At 35.4% G+C, this 24,363-nt stretch overlaps 1 protein-coding gene across 1 annotated transcript in view; it reads left to right on the top strand.

Moving 5' to 3' along the window:
• Nucleotides 1–24,363, top strand: part of PTPRU (protein tyrosine phosphatase receptor type U) — a 4,710,560-nt gene that overhangs the window by 3,748,187 nt on the left and 938,010 nt on the right. Inside the window, exon 20 of the mRNA XM_044089740.1 lies at nucleotides 17,934–17,951. Within this exon, the coding sequence (XP_043945675.1) occupies nucleotides 17,934–17,951 (18 nt within the window). The remainder of the gene's footprint in view (nucleotides 1–17,933; nucleotides 17,952–24,363) is intronic.

The raw sequence follows: 24,363 nt of genomic DNA, 5'->3' as shown, positions 1-24,363 counted from the left end.
AGTTGCATGACTGCCATATCATGCACAAATGCACTGTACGAACACGTACACAAATGCATGGATCTTGCCATACCCAATAGAACTAAGATGCTCTCCTCCAAAAAATGGAAGCCAATCTGGTGGTCCCCTGCCATAAACAAACTCTAAAACAGAAGGAGCAAACTGATGCAGAATAAGGTGAACTCCCAAGACTGGAAAATCTCCCTTATCAGCCTCAACAAAAAGTTGAGATCCCTCATCAAATCCTCTAAAGCAAGCTATAAAAACAGAATTGCAGCAGATAGTAAAGACAACCACAAAGCCTTCTGTAGTTATGTAAAGATTCTCCACTGCAATACCCAGATTTCCTCTGAGCTGCTGCAGAATGGTACCTCCTATACCGAGCCAACAGCTACTGCCAATGTACTGGCTGACAGATTCAGTGCCAATTTACCCTCCCCAAGGACCAATCACAATACCAGTAGATTGCCAGGAACCCAGTATTACTGCTGCTCAGGTTTAAACAGCACTGTCCAAGGCCAAGAAGGCAGCTTCTATGGGACCTGACAATATCCCTGGCTCTGTTCTACATGAACTACAGAGTGAACTGGCATCTCATCTGTGTGCCCTGTTCAGTCACAGCCTCAGCTCAGGCTTTGTCCCTACTGAATGGTGCACTGCTACAGTCATCCCTCTCCACAAAGGAAGAGCGACTACAGACCATGGCAACCATCGCCCCATTAGCCAGATGAGTCTGATATGCAAAGATATAGAAAACATCATAATGGACCTAATAAACAAAAATATAGAGAATCTCCAAACTCTGGATCCCACACAGTTTGGTTTTGTGAAGGGTAGATCATGCCTGCTCAACTTGGTCGACTCCTTTGAGTCAGTCACCAGAGCTGTGGATGAAGGCAAGGTGGTTCATACAGCCTACCTTGATCAGGCCAAGGCCTTTGATACCATTCCCCACTCAGGAATCATAGAAAAACTCACTAAGCTAGGCATCAATTCCTATATCACTAGGTGGGTTGCAAACTGACTCACAAATAGAACTCACAGTGTGAAAGTAGCTGACTCCAAGTCAAGCTGCCAACTAGTCATGAATGGAATCCCACAGGGTTCGGTCCTGGGTCCTCTCTTGTTTGGTATCTACTTCTCTAAAGTCCAGACCAACAAGAAGGGACTCTGGCTGATAAAGTTCGCAGACAATTACAAGTTGGGAGCTATTAACTCCTCAAGTGATGTTGACATCCTACAGAATGGCCTCACTGAGACCAATGACTGGTGTCAGAACCATGGCCTTAAGCAGAATGCCAAAAAATGTGTCATAATCCCCTTTGGGAAAAACCTGGTACCCATCAATTACCATATTGATGGTAGTCCACTGAACACAGAAGGCGTTATAAGAGATCTGGAACACAGGTTGACAGCAACCTCTCTTTTGATCCCCACATTGCCACTGTGGTCAGAAAGTCCTTCTATGTGGCACATCTCATTACTAAGGGTTTTGCATCTAGGAAGAAAGAGGTCATTGTCTCCCTCTACTCTTCCCTCATTAGGCCAATCATCGAGTATAGTGACCCATTTGGCAGGTACCTCTCTAGACACCTGCAACAACTGGAGAGGCCACAGAAGTACCTCACAAAGAGGATCCTAGGTCTTAAACACTTGTCCTATATGGACAGACTCAAAAACTCCAACTATTCTCTGTCTCTATTGCCTCCTTGGAGGCTATCTCTGCTTGACTTACAAAGCCATGTCTGACCCAGCTCTGTTAGAAATGTTACATCTAAAAAATTCTCAATCCCTCCACACCACATAGTCCAGAGACCTCAACTTCATTACCACAATCAACAGAATGTACTGGAGGGACAGGTTCATAACCCAGAGACTGCGCATGCTATGGAAAAGACTTCCCATACATGTCAAGCAGAGCACGTTGCTGACCCTCTTCAAGAGAAATCTTGAAGACTGGATGGGAAATGCCAAGGTAATCCTATGGCTAGGCTTGTAAAGGCCCAAAGACCAACAGCCTAATGCACACCTATGAACCTATACACACACACACGTGCGCGCGCACACGCGCACACACACACACACACACACACACATATATCTATCTATAAATATATATATATATATATATATATATATATATATATATATATATATATATCCCTGACTTTTATAAGACCAAGACCAAAAAAAAACAAAGCTTCACCTGAGTGAATGCTGACAGTCTAAGCTGAGCGGAACTGGAAATCTGCTCATTTCTGCACTATAGTGCAATCTCTGAGTTGGTATATTTAATTTGCAGGCCCTTTGGGGGGGAAGTACCCCACTGCAAAAATGTTGTTGTTGCGTCTTTCAGCTTTTCCCAGTTAAGGGTCGCCACAGCGGAACTCCGGGCCGCTAATGATTGGCAGCAGATTTTTACGTGCCAAGTTGCCGGCTCTGACACACAACCTTCAACAAAGGTATGCCTATTCACGCTTGTCATGTTTTTTTTTTTTAAATATTACTCTATTTTTTATACATTGTGCATAATTTTGTTTTATATATAATGAATGGTACCAGAACGCTGTTAAACCTTTTGCAGTGAGTGACTCCTTCTGTTTTTTTATTTTTTGCTGGTTATGTCGTGTTTTTTATGTTTCTGAGATGTCTTTGGATGGAGCTGACACCTTTTCTGAAATTCTGCATACTCAGATGGATTGTAGTGGTTATATGTTAGCTTGGTTAAAGAAAGAGAGGAAACGTTGGCTAATTTTGATCCGTGATCATCAGTTTGTAATGATGTTTATGACAAGAGATTTGATGAACGGAAGAGCTTGATGGTGAAGGAGGTAACCTTTATTATGACACTTGCCTTTAGGAGAAGTATGTTAGTTTATCTATTACTCCAAGGGGACTAAGAGTTGATAAGTTACTCTCTTTTGAGTTTTTGGAAGAAGAGATGGACTTGCTGGAAGAGTGGAAAAGTGTTGCTTTGCAATGGCTGGCTTAAGATTCTTGTTAAACGTAATACTCATATACATGTCAAAATTCAACAACAGATTGCTTCTTTGCAGGATACTTTACTGAAAGACACATCTCTTAATGCCTTTTCTGCCAAAATGAAGGATATTAAGAGTGAATTGTTTAAAGTGGAGAATGAGGTAGTTGAGTGTAAAAAGAAGAAACTCAACCGTGACATGAATGATTACAAAAACAGCTGTATTTTTTCCTGGCAAAGAAAGCCGAGAGGTGAGCATGCTCAGATGAGAACCATGGATGTTCGGTCACATGGTGTATGTGACTCTTCTGTTTCTTCTGCGCAAACTATTGCCAATAAAAAGAGTGTTTCCTTTGCAATGTGTTCTTTGAAAATGAGGGGTTATTTGAGCAGCCAGCTAGATGGAGAATAGCAGTCACAGTCCACTTTTCAATAAAATAAAAGGCGAGTTGCCAAAAATAAAGGGCAGAACAGATGTAATTGAATGTCAGTTTGTGAAATCTCTACTCTCTACAAACAGCATGTTGAAGTTCCTGAAATTGGTAACTCTGTTTTTTCAACTAATACTGATTTGCACATTATTAACTTAAGTGACTTTAGTGTGACGCTAGTCATTGAAAGCATTTTGCGAAAAGACAGTAAGTTTGTTCCCACCAGGCTGCCTTCCCTGGCTGATGTATTATTTGATATTAAGTGTTTTTGCCAGAAATTATATTTGCCGTTGTTTTTTGATGCACAAAAGAACAAAGGCAAATGTTTAATGAAATTGACTCTGATGAGTTAAATAACTATTTACTTGATTGATCATTTTATGATAACCAGTTTTGTAGCTTTGATAATGATGCTGGTGGTATGTCTGATGCAGAAAATGGATTTAATGTTGTAACTGATGGTAAAAAAATGTTGGCTGGTATACTAGTTATGGTAAATTGTTTTGCCTATTCTGCCTAGCTCTAGTAATTTCATGCCCCCTAAAAGATCCTCTGTGCTGATTAACTATGAGACTGTCTTGTCTAAAAAAAGTGAATATGAGTATTTTAAGTTTTTGGAATCTCTTAGGAAATTTAATTTGGACAAGCAGAAATGGTTAACCTTGAAGCATTTGAAAGATAAAAATGTGAATTATGTATTTGTGCAAGCTGATAAGGGGGCTATTAGGTCATTATGTCAAAATCTCAGTATCATAAAATGGTTTATGAGTTATTATCTAAGGAGAATGAATATGAGAAGTTGACCTATAACCCTGTAACTCAATTTAATGGGATGCTATTAAAGATATTAGAGAGACTGCACATGATGTTAAAATAATTTTCAGATACCATTTCCTAGGGCTCCCACTTTTTATTCACAAGAATTTAACTAACCTCCAGGGAGGCCTATTGTATCTTATTGTAGCTCTTTTTTGGAACATGTTGGAATGCTTCTGGATAGTCATTTGAAAAACTATTTATCTAAAATTCATCCCACATCAGAGATACAAATGAGTTTTGTAAAATGGTGAAAGATATGCAGTGGGAAGATAATTTCTATTGGGCTACTGTTGATATTAAGTCTTTATATACTAACTTCAAGACTAGGTGGGGCCTGAAGGCAGTAGGTAGACTGTTTGGTGAGGGACCATGGACGTTTTTGTTAAATTTACTTGAGTTTGCTTTCACATCCTTACTTTATTTTTAATAATGAGTTTTTCCTTACAAAGGGAAGAAATAGCTATGGGGCAAATTTTGCCCCTGTCTGTGCTATAATTTTTTATCCCTTTTTGCATATGTTTGTATGTTCACTATGGATTTGTTTATCAGATCTGTTGTGAAATATCAACTTTACATTGATGATTTAATTTTAATTTTTAAAGGTGATGTAGGGGAATTTGAGGGGTTTATTAGGTCATTTAATAATAATCCTTTTGGGTTGGAATTCACTGGCATCACTAATAAGCATATTACCCAGTTCTTGGATATTGAATTGTATGGGAATAGTGACAGTAAAGTACAATGTAAATCCTACAGAAAGGTTACTGCTTTCAATAATGTTTTGCATGCTAGTAGTTCTCATCCTCTGCATTTATTAGACTCCCTTCCATATGGGGAATTAAAGAGGATTTTTGAACATACCTCTGATAGTCATCTGATTGAACAGGAATTTATGTTAGTTAATGAGAGATTGTTACAGAGAGGCTATTCAGAAGCCTCTATTGAGAAAGCTAGGAACAGAGTGAAGTGTGGTCTTGATGGTTATGGGACCATTAAGGGAAATGATGTTTATAGGCCAGTTAAGGATAAGGGCAAGGATGAAGGGGAACATATATTTTTTGTGACTAAGTATTCCCTTTTTTCGCCTGTCTTAAAGAGTTTAGTTGATAGTTTGTGGCCTATTGTGTGTTATGATGATGAATTGGGACATTTATTTCCCAAGAAGGTCACTTTTTAATATGGTAGGTATGGCAACTTAAGAGAAATTTTTAGTTTTAAAAACAAGAAACCATTAAGTGATCAAATAGGAATGTATAAATGTGAAAAGTGTAAAGTTTGTGTTAGGGTGAGGAATATTTCTGGCACTACTATCAATGGCAAAAAGTATATGACTACTGATATGTTTGACTTCTGTTCCTGTGGGGTAGTTTATATTATTGGCTGTGGAGGGTTCCCCTCCTAAATGATACATTGGTCAGACTAAGCATATGATTAAAGTTCGTATAATGGAGCATCTGGGTGACATTAGGAATAAGCAGGCAAATAGTCCTGTTGTGGATCATTTCCATAGAGTATATGGGGGGGCATGATGGAAGCTTAGTTTTTAGTGTGTTAGCTAAACCAATAACATTGGGTGGGGGTAATTAAGCACATAAGCTATTAGAGTTGGAAAGTAGATTTATATTAAATTATAGAACACGTACACCAAGGGGCTTAAACCTGGATATTAACTTGAATGTTTGAGCTACAGTTTCTAGGGTTTCATTCTTTGTATGGATGGCTATGGGTATGGCTCTGTAAGGGCTATTTAACTGGTAAATTGTTCATTGAGTATTTAATTGAAGATGTGTATAGAAATACTGCATGGTGTTTTAAAAAACTATTCCTCTGAAGGCAATTAGCTAAGGTACCAGAACACTCTTAAAACGTTTGCAGTACTTGGTGACTCAGTCTTTTTTTTTTTTTTTTTGCTGGTTATGTTGTATTTTTTTATGCTTATATATAATGAGCCAGATTCCAAAGGCTATGGTTTCAGTGTATGCCTGCCCTGATTCTGAAAGATGTACTCGTAGTGTAAGTGACTTAATTTGGTGTAAGGCCAGTCTATAAACATGCTTACTATGGGGACCAGATTCTAAAATACCTGCTCACAGCATAGGTGGTCACTTACATTGACAGCAAATATTTTGGAATCAGGGCCAATGTATATCTGATGCAAATGATTTTAAACCATATGATCAAAATTAAACAACCAAGAAAATCGCAAACAGCTTGACTGGCAACACAGGACCCAGAATAAACACTTGATGGTGTAAAATAAGTAAAATAACTTTTATTGAGCAATAAATAATCCCAAGCGCTTTCGCTCGGTAATCCTTGATAAAGCTCGGTAATAACCGAGTGAAAGAGCTTGGGATTATTTATTGCTCAATAAAAGTTATTTTACTTATTTTACACCATCAAGTGTTTATTCTGGGTCCTGTGTTGCCAGACAAGCTGTTTGCAATTTAAACCATATGATGTTAAAGAGTAATTAGTTTTAATTTTCTTAGGGGTTACAGCCATTATATTGCACATAATTTTCTGATATGTAGTTACTGATAATGCTATGTTTAATTACATTGATTCTCCATATAAACACTATTTTTGGCAAAATTTAGATTTTGCATTGTTTAAGATTCTTAGCAACGTCATTGAGTTTATTTTAACTCCAACTGGATCTCTTACTACACGTGCAATACTTTTTAAGATTTCTACTGCAATATTGTATTTGTCCTTAAATTATCACTATCTAATAGAAATGGTTAGTTCATCTATTAACCTCTTTTTTTAAATATTTTAATTCTGCTAAATAAGACATAATGTACTAGGTGAAAGGATACCTCATAGTGTGGGAGTAAAGGCCTGGTCAATATAAACCAAAGGCCAACCTTGTGTCTGACAGTTCAGTCAGATGACTAAGATGGCGAGTTGTTAATCAGCTGCTAAATTTGCTTATTGTGTTTCTCTCAGCAAATCGCTTATCCATACAGTGATTTGCTGCAATTAGGAAATCAGACTTGGCTCCTTAATTGCTTCCTGGACCATGTGCTTATTAACTTTCTATGACTAGAACGTTATGACTTGACTTTTGAATAAACTGTAATCTGGAAAAAGTCAAGCTGAGCAACAGATTAGATGAAACAGATGCATTCTCAACACATATCCAGACACAATAATGATAGGAAAAAGCTACTGAATCATGTACTCCGTATTCAATTAATTATTTTAAATTTAATTTCCATGTCTAGATCTGGAATCTTTTAACTGCTGCTGCTGTAAGACTTGATTGTTTTAATGCCGAAGTGATGTTGTTATTTATATATATATATATATATATATATATATATATATATATATATATATATATATATATATATATATATATATATATATATATATATATATATATATATATATATAAAGGATTCAATTAAAGTCTCCCAATACATAATTAATTGGTACTTTGTGTTATCTAAAATAATAGTAAATTGCTATATATTTTAAAGCCCAGTCCTGAAATCCTGTACATATTTGTGTGGTGGTATATTTCATTTGATATTTCAGTATATTAATTGTGAACATATCATTATATTTACAGAATGTAAAACCTGGGCAAGATTGATTCTGTCTCTCTCTAGGAACAACTCCAGTTCACTTCTTTTTCATAAAAGAGGAGACAGCTGTTCAATTTATGTTTTCTGCAAGAGATAAATTTGTAGTCAGAAACCTACATTTAGTTAGTGAACTTTTAGGTGTCTGTAATGTCTACCTCTCTTTTTCACTGTATCCACAGTTAATATATTAATCGATGTATATAAGAGAGAACACACCTGACCAAGTTTTAAATCACATTTCTACTCTTCCATATGGTACGCCACGGTGGTGCAGTGGTTAGCGTTGTTGCCTCAGAGCAAGATGTTCCCCCGTTCGATTCTCAGTTGGAGCATCTTCTGTGTAGAGTCTGCATGTCCTCCCCATGGTCAAATGCTGTTTAAAGACATGCAGCTAGGTGTATGTGTGAATTGGTGTGCCTTCTTTGAAGGCTGGGCATCAGGCTGGCAACTCGGCACCATAAAAATCCACTGCCGATCATTAGCGGACCGGAGTTCCAATGTGGCAACCCCTAACTGGGAAAGCCGAAAGACAAACAAACTCTTTCATATGGTAGTCTGATGATAAATGAACAGAAAGGAAAATATATGATGGATGGAACTCTGAGTAAAAATGAATGAAAGAAAAATTTAAAATGTACAAAAAATCCTAAGTACTTTGTAAAAACTCACCACATTAGATACACCATAAAACCTAAACAACTTCTAACAAGGACTATATTCTGTGGCCTAATTAGAAATGATTTTCAAAACTAAATTATCCACTAATCACAGAGGTATTATTAAATAAGAAAATGAAAACATATACTACAGGCAGTTGTAATCTCTGAAATAAGGATTATAGCTGAATGTCTGACAAAATATATATTAATTAAAAGATGAAGCTCAAACGGAAAGGAGTTGGCAGGAAGACAACAAGATAAATAGTTGTTTGAAGTTTAGAATTGTTCTTTGATTCTCTTAGTCAAATCTGAAATACTTCCTCTTCTAATTTTATATGCTGGCTGAGTTTGTTATTGATTGTATATTTAAAAACTCAGAATACATATCAATTACAGCAGTAGGTATAATAGAAAATGAGCTTAACACAAATTTTAAACCATTAGTGATTGATTTTGCATAAATGGTATTCACTAATTATGTCAATTTTTTCAAATGTTCTGTCTTGTTCATTCATTTGTATATTGATTATAGCAAATATCACTGTAAAACAATAGTGGAATGTATTAATCTTTATTGATTATAATGTATCTAAATATGTTGATTACATAAATAATTAGTCCGCATTAATATAATTTTATAAATTCCTTTTCTACACATAATTATACAGTGACAGTTAATGGGTTAATATATGCAATAAGTAGGTTTATTGTCTGGGAAGGTTAAATGAAAGAATAAAAAAATGTAATGAAGCAGTATGCCTTTTTTCTTTTATTAAGGGAAGCAAAATAACTAAAGTAAATATTGTATTATTTCACTAATACATTTCTAATTCAAAAGAATTGATCGGTTTTAAATAAATGAATTAGAAAAATGTATCTGCTGCTTTCGGACGTGATCAAAGATATACTTAAAATAGTGCAAAAGAGAAATTTCAAGACAGAGCTATGCATTCTATACATTACTTATTTGTTGTTTTTTTAAAACCAAGTGAGTATCACATAGTAACCCTTAAAAGTACCAATGTAGATTAATTCATCAATGAATTCAGAATTCCTGAGCTTGTCATAGGCTCAGATATATACGCCTCAATATCTTAGTGCAAGATATCTGGACAAAGCCAAAAATAATGAGGGCCTATACATAAAAAAATAATAAATAAATAAATAAATAAATAAATAAAATAAAAGCCTAAACATAGGGACATATTTTAAATATTGCTTTTATAAATCTAGAAAGTTGCTAGAATAATGGGATTTGAATTAGCATGCATTTTATGAAGCTTAAATGTATGTCATTATTTAGTGACTTCAATCCTCAGTTTGCCAGAAAACAAAAACATGTATGAGGAACAATATATTAAGCAAAAGTCTGGACAGATGAGGGATATGCTCAGACGGGTGAAAGTAATCAGAAGCTGTCTGCAAATGAAATCACATTTGCTTATAAGCTCATGAACAAATTGCTGATATTATATTATAGAACTGTACAGACAAAAGAAACAAGGTACACATATAATTCTAATTACTTAACAAAAGCTTAAACTGTGAGTCAAACTCTCTCTCTTGCTTTATACCACACTACAATGTAAATATTTAATATTTCAAAAGATGTATTTAATACTTCTGAGCTTAAAATGAAACTAGATTCTCAGTTTCTATATATATTGGCAAATGGAAGAAACAGTCACTCCTTTGGTCTGAAGAGTTATTAACCAGCTGAGATATAAAGTACTGATTGGTTCTACCAAATTTTCCATAGATTTCCCTATGGGCATGTCCTTTAATAGTCTGTTTTAACTTTCCTACACTTCTCTTTCTTTATCAGCAAGCTTCCTAGGTTTCCCCTCATATAGTAATGATTCCTTAAGCAGATGACATGGTAATATATAGAGATACTCCTTCACATTCAGCTATGAAAAATGTCTGTAATGGGGTTTTACATTCAACTTTCTCACTGGCTACTAGAAAGCAATCTCATTTTTAAAAACAAAGTGATTAAATCCATGATCTCTCTTTTGACATAAGTTATCCCATGCCCGTCACCAATGAAAATACCTCTAACGTCTGAGTATTCTTAGAAACATATCTTATCTCTGGACACATTGTTATACCAGACCATCAACTTCCAGTACCACATTAAGATAACTAAAAACAAAATTAGTAACCTCCTTCTTGGGCTAAAAAAATGTTACACCTCTAACACCTTGCAGTTAAAATAGCCATAGGTAAGGGGTGTACTTCTCATCCAGCTTGGATATGGGCTTCAAAGTATACAGGCTTCTTCAAAAAAGAGTTTGCCTATAGTGGAAAAAACATCAAACAGTTTCTGCAGATTTATTATACTTGCCCTTCTAAGTGAGCACCACTGCTTAGATCCTGGTAAGGCAAAATGACTACCAGTCAAATAGAGCTGTTATCTTTTTGAAGCCTTGCGTACCTATCAATTACTCAGCATAGAGGCAATGCCCTTGTTTTCCAGCACATTAGCAAAACAGGCACCATCCCTCAAACTGAGATTCCACTCCAACTTCATTCTGTCTCTACAGACTCCAAGAATAATTGTCAATGCAGTAACCACATGGTGTTGGTTTTGGATCCCCATCCTTGATAATCCTTATATGCCATATCATTGTATTCCCTCCCCAAAGAAGTGACATGAACATTTTAATGACATTACATAAGGCCAGGAAGTTGATCAGCCACTCCTTCTTGACATTGCAAAACTTTCATTACTAAATTCAACAGACATAATATATGATCAGCTTAAATTTGATCTCCAAGTCACTTCCTCTATCAAAAAGACTCACTAGAAACTTGGACTCCTTTACTGTAACAAAAGACATCTAACCAATACAGCCAGAATAACTCTCTGCCATGCATTTCTTCTTCCCACAGTTCTCTATAGCTGTCAATTATACACAAATCTTAATACCACACTCTTAACTAAACTCGAAACTACATATAACAAGGTTGCTAGATTTGCGGCAAACCAAACCTATAAGTCACACCATTGCCTATCTCTTAAACAATTGGACTGGCTTGAATTCCCTCATATGCTGCTAATACATCAACCGCAAATTATCTACTCCATCCTCTATCTACCATCTTTCTGTCCTAGCCTTCTGTCTATTATATCTAAATATTCCCCACCCAGGACACTACGTAGCTCAGACCAGGACTTCCTACAGATCTATAAACCCAAAACCAAAACAGGATGTCTACTCTATAACTATAACCCTGCTACAACTTGGAAACAACTACCCCTAGAAAGTAGGTCACTTGACCAAACCAAGCATTTCAAGCTAGCCACTTGGAGATACCTAACAAACAAATGGTCCTGCCACTGTAGTCATCCTCCCTGAAACTACCCTACCATAGCCTCTGTTCCTCCTCCCTCCATCCTACTCTACTGTCTAGCTTAATAATCATCTACCCCTCCATCTCTATGCTTAACCACTTCATCCCCGGTCTTCTCCTCCTGTAACTATACTGTATATATCCAGTTAGGAATTATGAGTACTTTATTCCTTTCATCACACTGAACCAAAGTTTTTTGCAATATGACCTCTGTCATTGTACAAAACTGCTTTCTGTATGATTTATTGTCAATGTTTTTTACTGAAAATTTATGACACTGTATTGAACTGTTTTCCTGTACGATTTGCTGTAATTGTTATCTCGTTAAGAATTTTCATATGCAAATGGCAATGTCTTATTAATTGTATGTAAAATGCTAATACTGACTGAGGAGCTTTTCTTCTCGGGTCTCCAATGAAAAGAGCTAAATGCTCAGCTGGACTAACCCAGTTAACACATGTAAAATAAATAAATAAATAAGTATTCCCTCCCATAACTATTCCCTCTCAACTCCAGTTATACTCACCTTTATCATCTCCCCCTTTCCACTGTCACTGCATTGTGTGATTACTTTGGAAAATTGTTATATTTCTTTTTTATAATTTTCCAGTGTAAAGAACATAGCCTTCAAGTAGCATCATTTCCCCATTACATTATTTCTATGTTCTTTCCTTATATCCTATTTTTCAGTATTTGTACATTGTGCAATTACTTTTGGAGCATTGTATTATTTTCATATTATTAAGCAGTGGGCTGTACATCATTTATATGCAGCTTAACTTGTAAATAATAAACATTATTACTCCAATATCCTCCTGTTATAATTTCCCAGGATAAACATAAGAAAGATCCATATGGATCAGTGCCCTTCCTCATCTAACAAATGACAAATAAAATAAAATAAAGCATAAAATAAAAACTATCTCCTACATTTAACTGAAATGTGTACTTAGAACCTGCATATGACATTTACTAGAAATTCCAAATAGACTCTTGTAGTGCAATATATGCTGGGAGGCAGTGAAACAAACTGGTAATTATTAACAGTCTTTATTAATATACAATACTACCAGAACACCGCTTCTATGAACAATCAAGTACAAGTTTCAAAAACAAAGAACTAAATTATTTTTATTTAATATATATAAGCAATGCTGTGGTATCTAAGAGGTCTGTGGAGGTATATTTGTAACAACATGTTGGGACATCTTGTTGTCATATGCTACTAGTTTGCTTTACTGAAGAATGTATATTAGACCAATAACATTTCTGTTTGTTCGTAAGGAACTGTTCAGGATATCACTTCAGTAAGCAGCATTACTACCAAGGTAGAGCTCCATCTATTGGTTTCAACTTATGAAAACTCTGGCTCTGCCTGCAAACTTTCTGAGATACAAAACTCCTCAGATCAGCATGAAATAAGATGAGGAAACATTCCCTCGTCTTTGAAACAACAGTGAAGTTAGTGGATCTGAATAATTAGGACAAGCACGGGTTTTTATCAACCATTGCTCTTAAACTACTGCTGACTGCAGCTGTTAGGAACCCTTAGGAAAAGGGAGCCATTCATCACCAGTGAGGTGTTGGTGCTTCATCAAGAGTTAATAGAAAAATAGGATGATGAATATGTCAGAAATGCTATCATCTGTTTATAAAAACATGGAGAACACCCAAGATACATCAGAGGCCTGGAGGGAGTGGATGCAACACCCCCACATTAGTCCTAGGGAAGCTAATCATCATACATGAAGCCAGCATCCACTCTACACATGTAGGAAAAGCATCACATATTTATCAAAATCCAGTACCTACAGGATGTGAGAGAATTCCATGTGTGTGTGTGTGTGTGTGTGTGTGTGTGTGTGTGTGTGTGTGTGTGTGTGTGTGTGTGTGTGTGTGTGTATGTGTGTATATGGATTTGTATCACTTCACTGAGATCAAATTACCTAAAGTTCATTTCACCTAAAACTCATTTCACTGGCAAGTAGTGCTCTAAGGCAAGTCAAAGGTATATGTCATTTTTCCCACTGTAGTACGATCCTGGTTTTAGTATATATAGTTAGGGGTGTGTGGGGGTAGCCCCCAACGTAGTTTGGGTTGGTGTGTGTGTGTGTGTGTGTGTGTGTGTGTGTGTGTGTGTGTGTGTGTGTGTGTGTGTGTGTATATATATATATATATATATGTTTGTGTGTGTGTGTGTGTGTGTGTGTGTGTGTGTGTATGTATATTATTACACAAAAAAATATTAAAGTACTCTTGGCAGTCTTGCAAATGCTAGTAAGTCAAAGAATTAATTCCATTGGAATGAAGAAGATTCCACATGTTCTTTTTTAGTAATAATACAAAAAGTTATTTAGTAACGATTATAAATGTAGACAGGTGTCCACGATGTTACCAATTATATGAAAAGTAACATTTATACATAATTTACATAAGGTACATCAAACAGAATATCCTTTTGTAACTGTATGTTTTAAAGTGAAGAAAGTGCAAATTAGAAATGTAAGGAATTTTACTTCTAAAACATTAGTATATAGTTAAGCTGCTTAGATTGTGGTTGAAAAGGGTCACCAGACCAGCCCACTTGCTGTGCGAGCAAATAGTAAATACATAAGCTATTTGAAAACAAAACAAAAATATAAAATATAATCACCTTTATTTGCCGATAGTGTTTTGTTCTAGCTTGGATAATTCAGATTTTGCTTTCTTCAAAAAAGTAACAGTTTTCCAAAATTCAGCATCTGAATGACTTTTAAGGGAAGTATAGACCTACTACATAGACTTCATATCAAGACAGTGGTTGTTCCTCATGATATAAATACTGCTTTTTCAAAACTGATAAAAACTCTCTCTCTCTCGAGGTTAAGATCAGTCTCAGACTAGCTGGATATAAATGATGTATTTTAAAATATTTCTTTTTGCCTAAAGCTTTTCACCATGGTCCAACAAGTTTCCTCTTTAATAGTGTCTTCTCACAATAATCATTGTCACATCTTATTGTACTCTTGTCAGTTTTACCAGGGGACTTGTCTAGGAAGATTACAGAAAAAGTTATTTGTAAAAGGAGGATAGATATTTAACTGCTACAGATGTTTTGATGAGTTTTGGTGTCAGTAGAAGGCTAAGATAAAAATGTGTGGGCTCTTTCAATTCCCATATGGTATCCTGTATTGTATATTTACACCCTTTATTATCACTGCAGTCAAGACATTCAGTATACTGTCCTCTTTAATTTCTTTCAGGAATCATATAATGTCTACTGTTAATTTTTCCTACAGCAGATTTGGAATTTTCTGATGTATCCACTAACTAATTATTTTTTAAAGTAAAACATCTGTGCGTATCTGATTTTCTGTACTTTAACTCTTCCATCAGTGTCACTGAGAAAGGTTTTATTAATCGTCTAGTTTAAGGAAGACTCCAAAAAATCAGCTTATTAAGAAAAGTATTATTTAACATATTCCTTAGTATACTGAAACTGTTCTGTTTTAAAACTTAGCCTCTGTACAGAGGTAATGCTGAGTTGCTGTCCCTTCTTATAGAATTATAGAGGAGATCATGTGTAGTCAGGGTCAGCAGCCACTGGATATATATATATATATTTAATATTTATAAATAAATATGAAATTTATGTTAACAGTTACACATTTCATAGGAATTAAATCGGATCTGGTATAAATAGAGATGAAAGATTCAAGCTTTCTAGTAAAAAAAAGATGAATATCTGAGCTTCCCCTCTATCCAGCTATTTAAAGGTAAAACATCTTCAAAGGAATCCTTAACAGTGACATTTCAGTTTAAAATATAATAGAAAAATGTATAAAAATAAATAATTAGACATGGTGCCAGAAATGTATCACTGGGCAACATGTATTGTGTGTAAGAGTTTTCACTATAATGACACTATTATAACGATATGTTTGAGTAAAGTTTTTTTATTTCCTTTGGGATGCAAGTGATTGATAGTTAATGCATTTTCTGTAGTTCTTACCTTACTTTTCATACATGCATTTGTGAAAGTATTTATGGAATAATAAAAAATAAGTATAACATAAAATGATTTTCTTACCTTGAGGTAAGTGGTTTCTGACACCCTTTAGTGATGTTTTAGAAAGCCTAATTCAACTGTGATGTTTCATATTGTTCTGCCAACACCAAAGCAGCATGCTGGCCTGGAGATAAAATCTGTTTCTTAAGCTCCTGCCTTCAGTGGTTCAGTTCTCACATCAGATCACTATTTCTGTAATATTTGGGGGAGTTGTGGGTGTTTGATATTTTCTGTTTTCTTAAGTTTAAATCTGTTTAAATTATAAAGCATTTTTACGGCTTATTTCATGACCAAAGTTCTCAGAGATTATATTTATGCATTCCCTTCAGAATTTTGTTTGTCTCTTCAGTCAGTTTATTTATTTATTTTTGCATGTATTACTTGGGTAAATCTCTATTAGTCTAGAGCTCTTTAACCTGCAGAGAAAACTCCAAAATACAAGACTGTCAAAAACAATGCAGTAACTATTTAGCTCATACACTGTATCAATGGCAGGTAACAGGAAACCAGAGTTACTAAAGGAAACTGAGGTACAAGTGTTAAGACTATATAGAGTTCATCCAGAGAGTAGCTAGAGACTAGGATCAAACCTAGGTCAGGGATGCAGCAATAGCAGCAGCATCATCCACTGAACCTCTTTGTAGCACACACCAGGATATGCATAAGCAGGATTAGTTTATATTTAGCTCATTATCTGGGAGAATACTGTATCCAAAGATATCTAAGGCTTCACAACCCCAATAAGGTGAAGCATCCCTTGTACATTGCCAATAGGCAAATGCTAACCATGCCACTAGCAATCTGTGTATCACCTTCTGAAAAGTGCAGGTATTATGTGGACATTTCTGGGAGGTGACAACAACGGTGCGGCACTTAGACACAGAAAACTATTTCTTGGTAATGTTTGGTAAGCACCACAATCAAGAAACTTTGTAAAGTCCCTCTCTATTCAGGTCTTTGCTTCTTTAAGGGCAGAGTACTGAATGAAATAATTATCTTCTTTTTCCAGAATGCAAACCTTTACATCTATGTATGTATGTATGAATGCAAAGCTACATGTTATGATTAAAATGTCTAACTTTAGCAGTCACTAAAATTCAGATGTGCAGATTCAGTATGAGCATTATTGATAAAAATCCAGCTCCCTGTGGGCTGCTCAAACCAAGATGTTGTAACATTGTAGACACTAAGCTGTTTAACGGGTACCAAGTATTAACCTTGGTGAATAAAGTATGTATTCATTTTTGAATAACATAAGGCTATTTAGTAGCTGGAATGTGCAAAGAAATACAGAACTAGAACAGTGCTACTGACAAAGTCAAACTGTATTGTGCAAAGGAGGGATGAACGGAATGGTATGTTCCAATATTTTAAGAGCATAAGTAATATTTGTTTTCTACAGTGTCTTCATTATGTATAGGCTTACATTTATTATGGATATAAAATGGTGGCTGTCACGCAGAGAATCTTGCATTGTCTCTTGTTATATAAATTAGAAAAAGCACTGTGCAATGTTTTAATATCTTTCCAGTGTATATTAATTGAATGAAATTTAGTTTAATTAGTTTTATTGCGTTAGCTGAACTTTTTCATTAATGTGCATTCATTCTAATATAATTTATTTTGCTTTCATGTGAGAATATTTTAATAGGTTTCCTTCAATCATGTGTGCCCATTCAGTTTTTCATAAGCTATGGCATTTCCAACCCATTGACTAATTTCATATATTATGCTATTGCTATTATTATTGTTTAGCATTTATCTTATGGGTTTGTATAAATTGCTTTGGCATTCAGTCAAGTCCTATATATTTGGTCCATTTTGTTTCATTGATATAGTTAAATGTCAGTTTAACAGTTTTAATTCAACTCACCTCATTGTCATAATAGGTTCCAAATCATCCTTTGACATGTGTCCCCTGTCATCTCCCATCTTTTTGGTCCAATTTTAGCTGCTATAGACTGGCTAAATACTTTAACAAATCAATATTAATTTTCTTCCTGTCTCTGGTTTTTAAAACACTTTCTCCTTGGAAATGTTTAGATTCGGATAAACAGAGAAGTAAGTATCTTGCTGCTAATGCTCAGTACACACATTTCCTCCCTTCCTCACAAGCCAGCCTTGTAGACTCATTAAAAATTTCACACAGACTATTATTTTATGTCATTTTCATGTAGTAATCATGTACATTCCTAACATGCCATTTGCAAAAATATATTTTTGCCATGATTCTGCTTCTATGCACGCTATCATAATAAATCCTGTAATACAGACATTAAAGTACTAAGTCAGGGGTTTAGAGACCCCATTTGCTTGTATTTGAATCTCACAATATTTTTCTCAATATGTCAACTGGATGATCATGAAGTTTATACCTATCTGACCTCCTGTAGTACTTTCTGATATATGAAACATTTTTTCAATTACCCAACTGTCAAAAATGAAAAAAAAAATTAAGGCAAGCAGTCTGCATTTCAATTACCATATAATATATTTAATGTGCATGCTCTATGGCTGATGAGATAAAATGCATATGTTAATATTGGGAATTTGGATTTTTCTTATAGCTGTATGTCTTGTATGCATTTATTAACAAAGAAATGCTTTAACCTGTTAGACACCATTGCAATTAAGAATAAGCACATGTTCTTTCAGTGAAGGAAAGAACTCTGAGTGTGGTAAATTTGGGGTGCAACATTTCAGTGCATAGACTAAATTGTCAACTATTGCAAATACAAATGATTATTTTATAAATACATGTCATTTTGATTGTGTTAGATAGTTTACTATTTAGTCCATTAGCTTTTTAATGTCACCGTATATTTTGTGGTTCGAATGCTAATGGCTAGTGAATATTGCTTAGTAAAAACAGATTATAATATTCTTGTCAATTGATAAATGTATTTTCCTTAAGTATTATCAATGGCATGCCAACTTATTTCTCAATAAATTTCTTTTTACAGAGATTAGAAACATGATTTTTTTTTTTTTGTGCGCAGCACAAATATCAGCCAATCGCAAGTGAGAAACCTGATACTAAGTATTTCATAACTGTGAAAAATAACATTTATTTACAGTATTAAAATAGTAAATTATGAAACTGAAGGTGTTAGGCTTCTCCTGCACTCCAGTTTGGATGCTATGTTCCCAACAACCCTAGTAAGTATATACTAACTCCATGGTTACTATACCACAGAAAATGAGTAATAGTCCCATGTATCTCACCCTTAGAATATATTCCACTGCATTTGCTATAATAGTTTCACATTTCAAAGGATCACACTTAAAGTCTTCTGAATTATAATTCAGAGACACGCAGAAATCTCTTTATAGAAACTGGAAATGGGATTGAATCTGGACTATAAAAGAAAACTGCAAACACATTTAGTTTTGTTGAGGTAACATACTCTAGTAACGTGCATCTTTCAGATACAACATTGATTCTGATTCTAATCTAGCTACATGACTATGAGGCTGCTTCTTAGGAACCTATAAGCTACCAGTTAGTAATACCATTTATATCTAGAAGCCTTATGCTATTAACAGTGACTAAACAAACATGATATAGAAATCCACACAAAAATGTAAACATGCTTGATATTTTGAAGAATAATTCAATGAAGGAGATATTTAATAGTTGATTTTGAAACAGTGACTTTGTGTGCATTTTGTCTGCGAGCTCTCTTTGTATATTACATTTATAACAATATTCTTCTTTTTTCGGCTTTTCCCGGTTAGGGGTCGCAACAGCGGATCATCTATCCGCTTATGATTGGCATTGGAGATTTACAGTGTCGAGTTGCCAGCCCAGTGCCCAAACTTCCACAGAATGCACACACACACACACACACACACACACACACACACACACACACACACACACACACACACACACACACACACACACACACGCTCACTCACTCACACCTAGGGCCAATTTAGAGTGTCATTATATGGGCCCTAAATCTGTATTTTTACATGCCATTTTATTGACTTACAGTGTGACCAGATTTACCACTCATATAAAATAAAAACACCATAAGTACTGCTTTCCAAATAATATCTATATCCTGGTACATGCAATGCAGATTGTGCCTTAATTTATATATTCATCTATTGTGCTTTTATTTCATATTACTCCTTCTGTTTTGCATTGCCTTTGATAATGTCATTTATTACAAGAGTAAAATTTTAGATGAATTTAATATTATAATGTCCGCTGAAACATTATAAGTATTGATAATTGAGAATAGTAGTAATACTTACATTTAAATATAACAGCTTTGTTTTTGTGTGTGTCTATGTGAAATCAGTTTGTGAAGTACTTTTATTGTGGGATGTTAACATTAAGACTGCATGTGACACGTTTTTACATTATGCCAGCCACAGTCATGAAAAGTTCGACTCTGTTAGCAACAGGGTATGTATACTCAAATTCACAGTTCAGTTTATTCTGCTGGGTTAGATAATGAAAGCTTTTAAAGTCAATAAGGAAATGTTGGTTTCTCTGTAAATGTCATTTTCATAAGTGTTCTTTTTTTCTCAGTTTTGTATAACAACCTTGACTTCCTTATCACATACATTTTTTACTGTATTTGTTGCTTGACTGGAAATGTTGATCATAGCTGAAGTTGCATTGCATTTATAATCTTCAGAATACTTTTTAAAGTGCCACAAAAAATCCAATGTCTCTGCATATCGTACTGTTATACAAATAGTTGCAGGTAGAGTTTCAGTCTTCCTAGGACATTTCATTTGTAGTGTTTTGGTGTCTTGCAAGAAGATGCTCAGACTTTGGGGAAACAGGGCATTCCTTTTTTGGCTTCTTGTGCAATGGGTATCATAATTATTACTATCAAATATTACTTTGCACATATTGAGTAATGCATTAAAATGCTTATCCCTACAGACGATGAATATCATTGTTTATGTTCCAGAAACTGTAAGTGGCTGCAGGGTTGTAAAAAAAAAAAATAATATATATATATATATATATATATATATATATATATATATATATATATAAAATCACAAAGAGATGCAATTATCCCTAGCTCAGGGTGAGATGGGGTAGTCTGGGCTGAGACTGGGCTAGAATAATTTCTACCTCAGTCTCCAATTGTAGGAAAATTAACTTTGTCAGTAGTCCATGACTAAGCAGGAAGAGTAACTAATCTACAGGAATTATTTTTTCGTAATTATGTAATTAGTCTTGTGAACTAAAAACAGAATAGCAACAACAAAATGTTTATACCTGAACTTACAAAGGGAAGAACGAAACTGCCAAAGCTTGCCAGTCTGGAAATTTCTCTTATCCAAGAAACTAACACCTGTTTCAGTAACATTTTTTCTGCATATTAAAGGGAAGGTTGTTTCATCCTTAGGCATAAATGTCTGCTCTCCCCTTTGGTATATCATAGAAATATAATAAACCAAAAGTGCTGTGTTTAGTTCATGCTTTTAAGTGATGCTTTTTCCCTAGTTCTGGTTACTAGATTATAGCATTGTCTGCCAGCTATTAGCTGATTTCTGGAGCTTAAGAAATTGCCTTGCAGTGTGCCAACGTGCGTCAGACAGATATCTGTAGTACGACATCTCATTATCTATCCAATTCAAAAGCACCAGTGGAGGAAATAAAGCCCAGTCTTTTTCTTTTTAGCCCAATTTAATGTCGAAAAGAAGGACAAGTCACTCCAGCACAACAATAATCCAAAAATCACGAACTTCAAGGCACATTTTGCCACACTTACATTTTGTAAAATGTAAGTTATTTAGAGAAATAGGTGAATGGCTATGCATTTTTTAAATGTTGTATTTGATATGAACTGAGATTATTAAGGGTTTTAATTAAAGTGGAGCAAATTAAATTGTTCAATTAGTGCACATATATAAAGTGAGGTGTATTTGTAAGGAATATTCATTCACATCTGAGGAAGTGTGCCAAACGAAAATGCAAGTGTGGAGACATAGCGTTAATGTGCCTTGAAGTTCGTGATTTTTGGATTATTGTTGTGCTGGAGTGACTTGTCCTTCTTTTCGACATTAAATTGGACTAAAAAGAAAAAGACTGGGCTTTATTTCCTCCACTGGTGCTTTTGAATTGGTGAGTTGTGCATTTGTACTAGCCTCCATTGTATTGTATCTCATTATCTATCCCGTCTCAATCAGTCCAGCGGTGAAAAAGCATGTCCATCCAACTTCAAGGAACACAGAAGTTAGCAGTTTATCCTTTATGGGAAATAGGCATTTGCTTGCCAAAATAGTGGCATAAATGTGGAGACAGTAGATGCTTCATTATCTAGCAGAACAACAAACTGTCTTATTGGACTTGCTAACCCAGTCATCTGTAGTCAGGGTTTTCAATTCTAAGGCAGTAAATGCTTCCTTACAAAGGTCTGGATGACTGAAAATAGTAATTATGAAGATATTAAAATACTATGAAAGTGTATAGAAGATACCACATTGCATCACAGGAAAAGGATGAGGAGCTTGTAGTTTTGCAGTGGTAAAGACTAATGACTCCTAGAGAAGTAGCCGCCGATAGTAATTAAATATGCACAGTGACACTTTAGTCATATTTTAGTGGGACATTGCAAATGGTCTTCTGGATTATGCCACCAGAAGTCATGAAAATAAACCTACAGCTGGTAATTTTTCCATCCTTTGTGGACCACACATCTGTGTTCAGTGTTTCCTTTCTATGTTTTAACTGAATAATTAGCCTTCACATGGATAAAACTTGTAGGTATTTATTAATGTATTTACTTTTTCATGCTTGCATGAGCTTATTGCACAAGTGCACTGGAGTGGTCACAGACCATTTTTAGGTGTGGTCTGGCAATGGTGGACTGCAGACTATAGGGTAAAACAGATGAATATATTAACATGCAAAAGGACATAGAGTCCCCTACAGAGTTCCAAATGTGGTTTGGTGAGAAATGATATCTTAAATCTGTTTACTGAGATGGGTGAATCATGTAACCCCTGAATGCATAGGAAGACTAGACAGTCCTCAGCTGAAGGTAACCTACCTCAAAGTGATAGCACATAAGTGCTTGGCTAATGAACCCTGGGATGTTTTTGACCCTAGCAATCTCTCCCAAATATATTTGACAATTTTTGGTACCTGAGGTCTTTTAAGGTATATATGTATGCTTGAGCTTAGGACGGCTAGTATTTAAAGGTTGTCTCTGTCTGTTACAGACATAGATGCCAGACCAGGAGTAAATTTCCAATTACCCATCCACTGTCCCAAGTTATGCTTGAATTGGGATTCAGAGGAATGCTGGTTCACACAGATGAGAAGCCTGTTCCAGAGAAGGTTTAGTTTCTGAGACACATATATGCACCTAAAACATGTGCTATTATTGTCACAGGTAAGGTTTAGGTCCATGGATCAATAAAGTCCAGTGCTATGTTTTTGTGAATGTGCAGCAGGAACATCAGAGCAGGATCATGTGATGCCTTGTATGGCAGGCACAGATCTCTTCTCAGTCATCTGTAGGTGACAGAGTACAGGGATAGGACTTTGAGGCAGTCTGTGTGGGACTATCATCAATGCCCTGCATTATTCTCCTGAGGAACTTTTGTGGATATCTCAGTTGTTATATGTGCCAAGTCAGGTCCACACTGAAGGGGATGTTGTTCTCAATGAATTGTCTGGAACAGGGCTGTGCACAGTAGAGCAATGACATCTTTGGATCTAGATGCCATACCCCTGCTTACACGTTGACACCAATAGAATAATTTCCTTACTACTGTGGACACATGATTGTCAAAGGCAAGAATGCTGCCTGCATGAATTCTCAAGTTCCCAACTAATGGGCCTTTTCTAATGGATATATTATCACTGTGGCAGTTTCCAGGGGTAGCCATTTTCCCAAAGGATGCTATTATGCATTTCTTGGCAGTGAGTTTTAGACCATGACTCAGCACCAGTTTTTAATCTGTGTCACACCTTTTTGGATAGTATTTGTGTCTTTGAGGGATTTTATGACAGAACCTAAATTGCAGTCATCTGCAAACTTGGTCAGCGAGAGGCCTTTGACATTTGCCTTGACATCAAAAGTAAATGACAAAAAGAAGTGGACCCAGCACAGAGCCCAGAGGTACTCAACTAATAACCAGACTCTTTAAGGAGGCAGACTCCCCTATCCTAACTTCTTGGGTCCTATCTGTGAACCAGTTTGTTACCCAGGGGGTATTGTTTGGGTTTATATGTAATTCCAGGACTTTGTCTATAATGCTCAAGTGATGTATTGAGTCATATGCCTTATCCAGGTCAAGGTAGACCCCTTATCCATAGCTTTGGTGATCTTTTCAAAGAAGTCCATTTTAACAAGACATGGCATGCCCTTGATGAAAACAAATTGGGTTGGGTTCAATGTCTGAAGGTTTCCTTTATGATTGTTTGTCATTTCCATGGTAATTCTTTGCATATGTTTGCATATGAGTCTAGTCAGACGTATGAGTC

Source organism: Protopterus annectens, chromosome 1.part1 (genome assembly GCF_019279795.1).
Source record: "Protopterus annectens isolate FY-2018-M chromosome 1.part1, PAN1.0, whole genome shotgun sequence".
In the NCBI taxonomy this organism is placed as follows: Eukaryota; Metazoa; Chordata; order Ceratodontiformes; family Protopteridae; genus Protopterus; species Protopterus annectens.
Note: the sequence above shows the minus strand (reverse complement) of the source record. Positions and strands in the feature narration are given on the sequence as shown.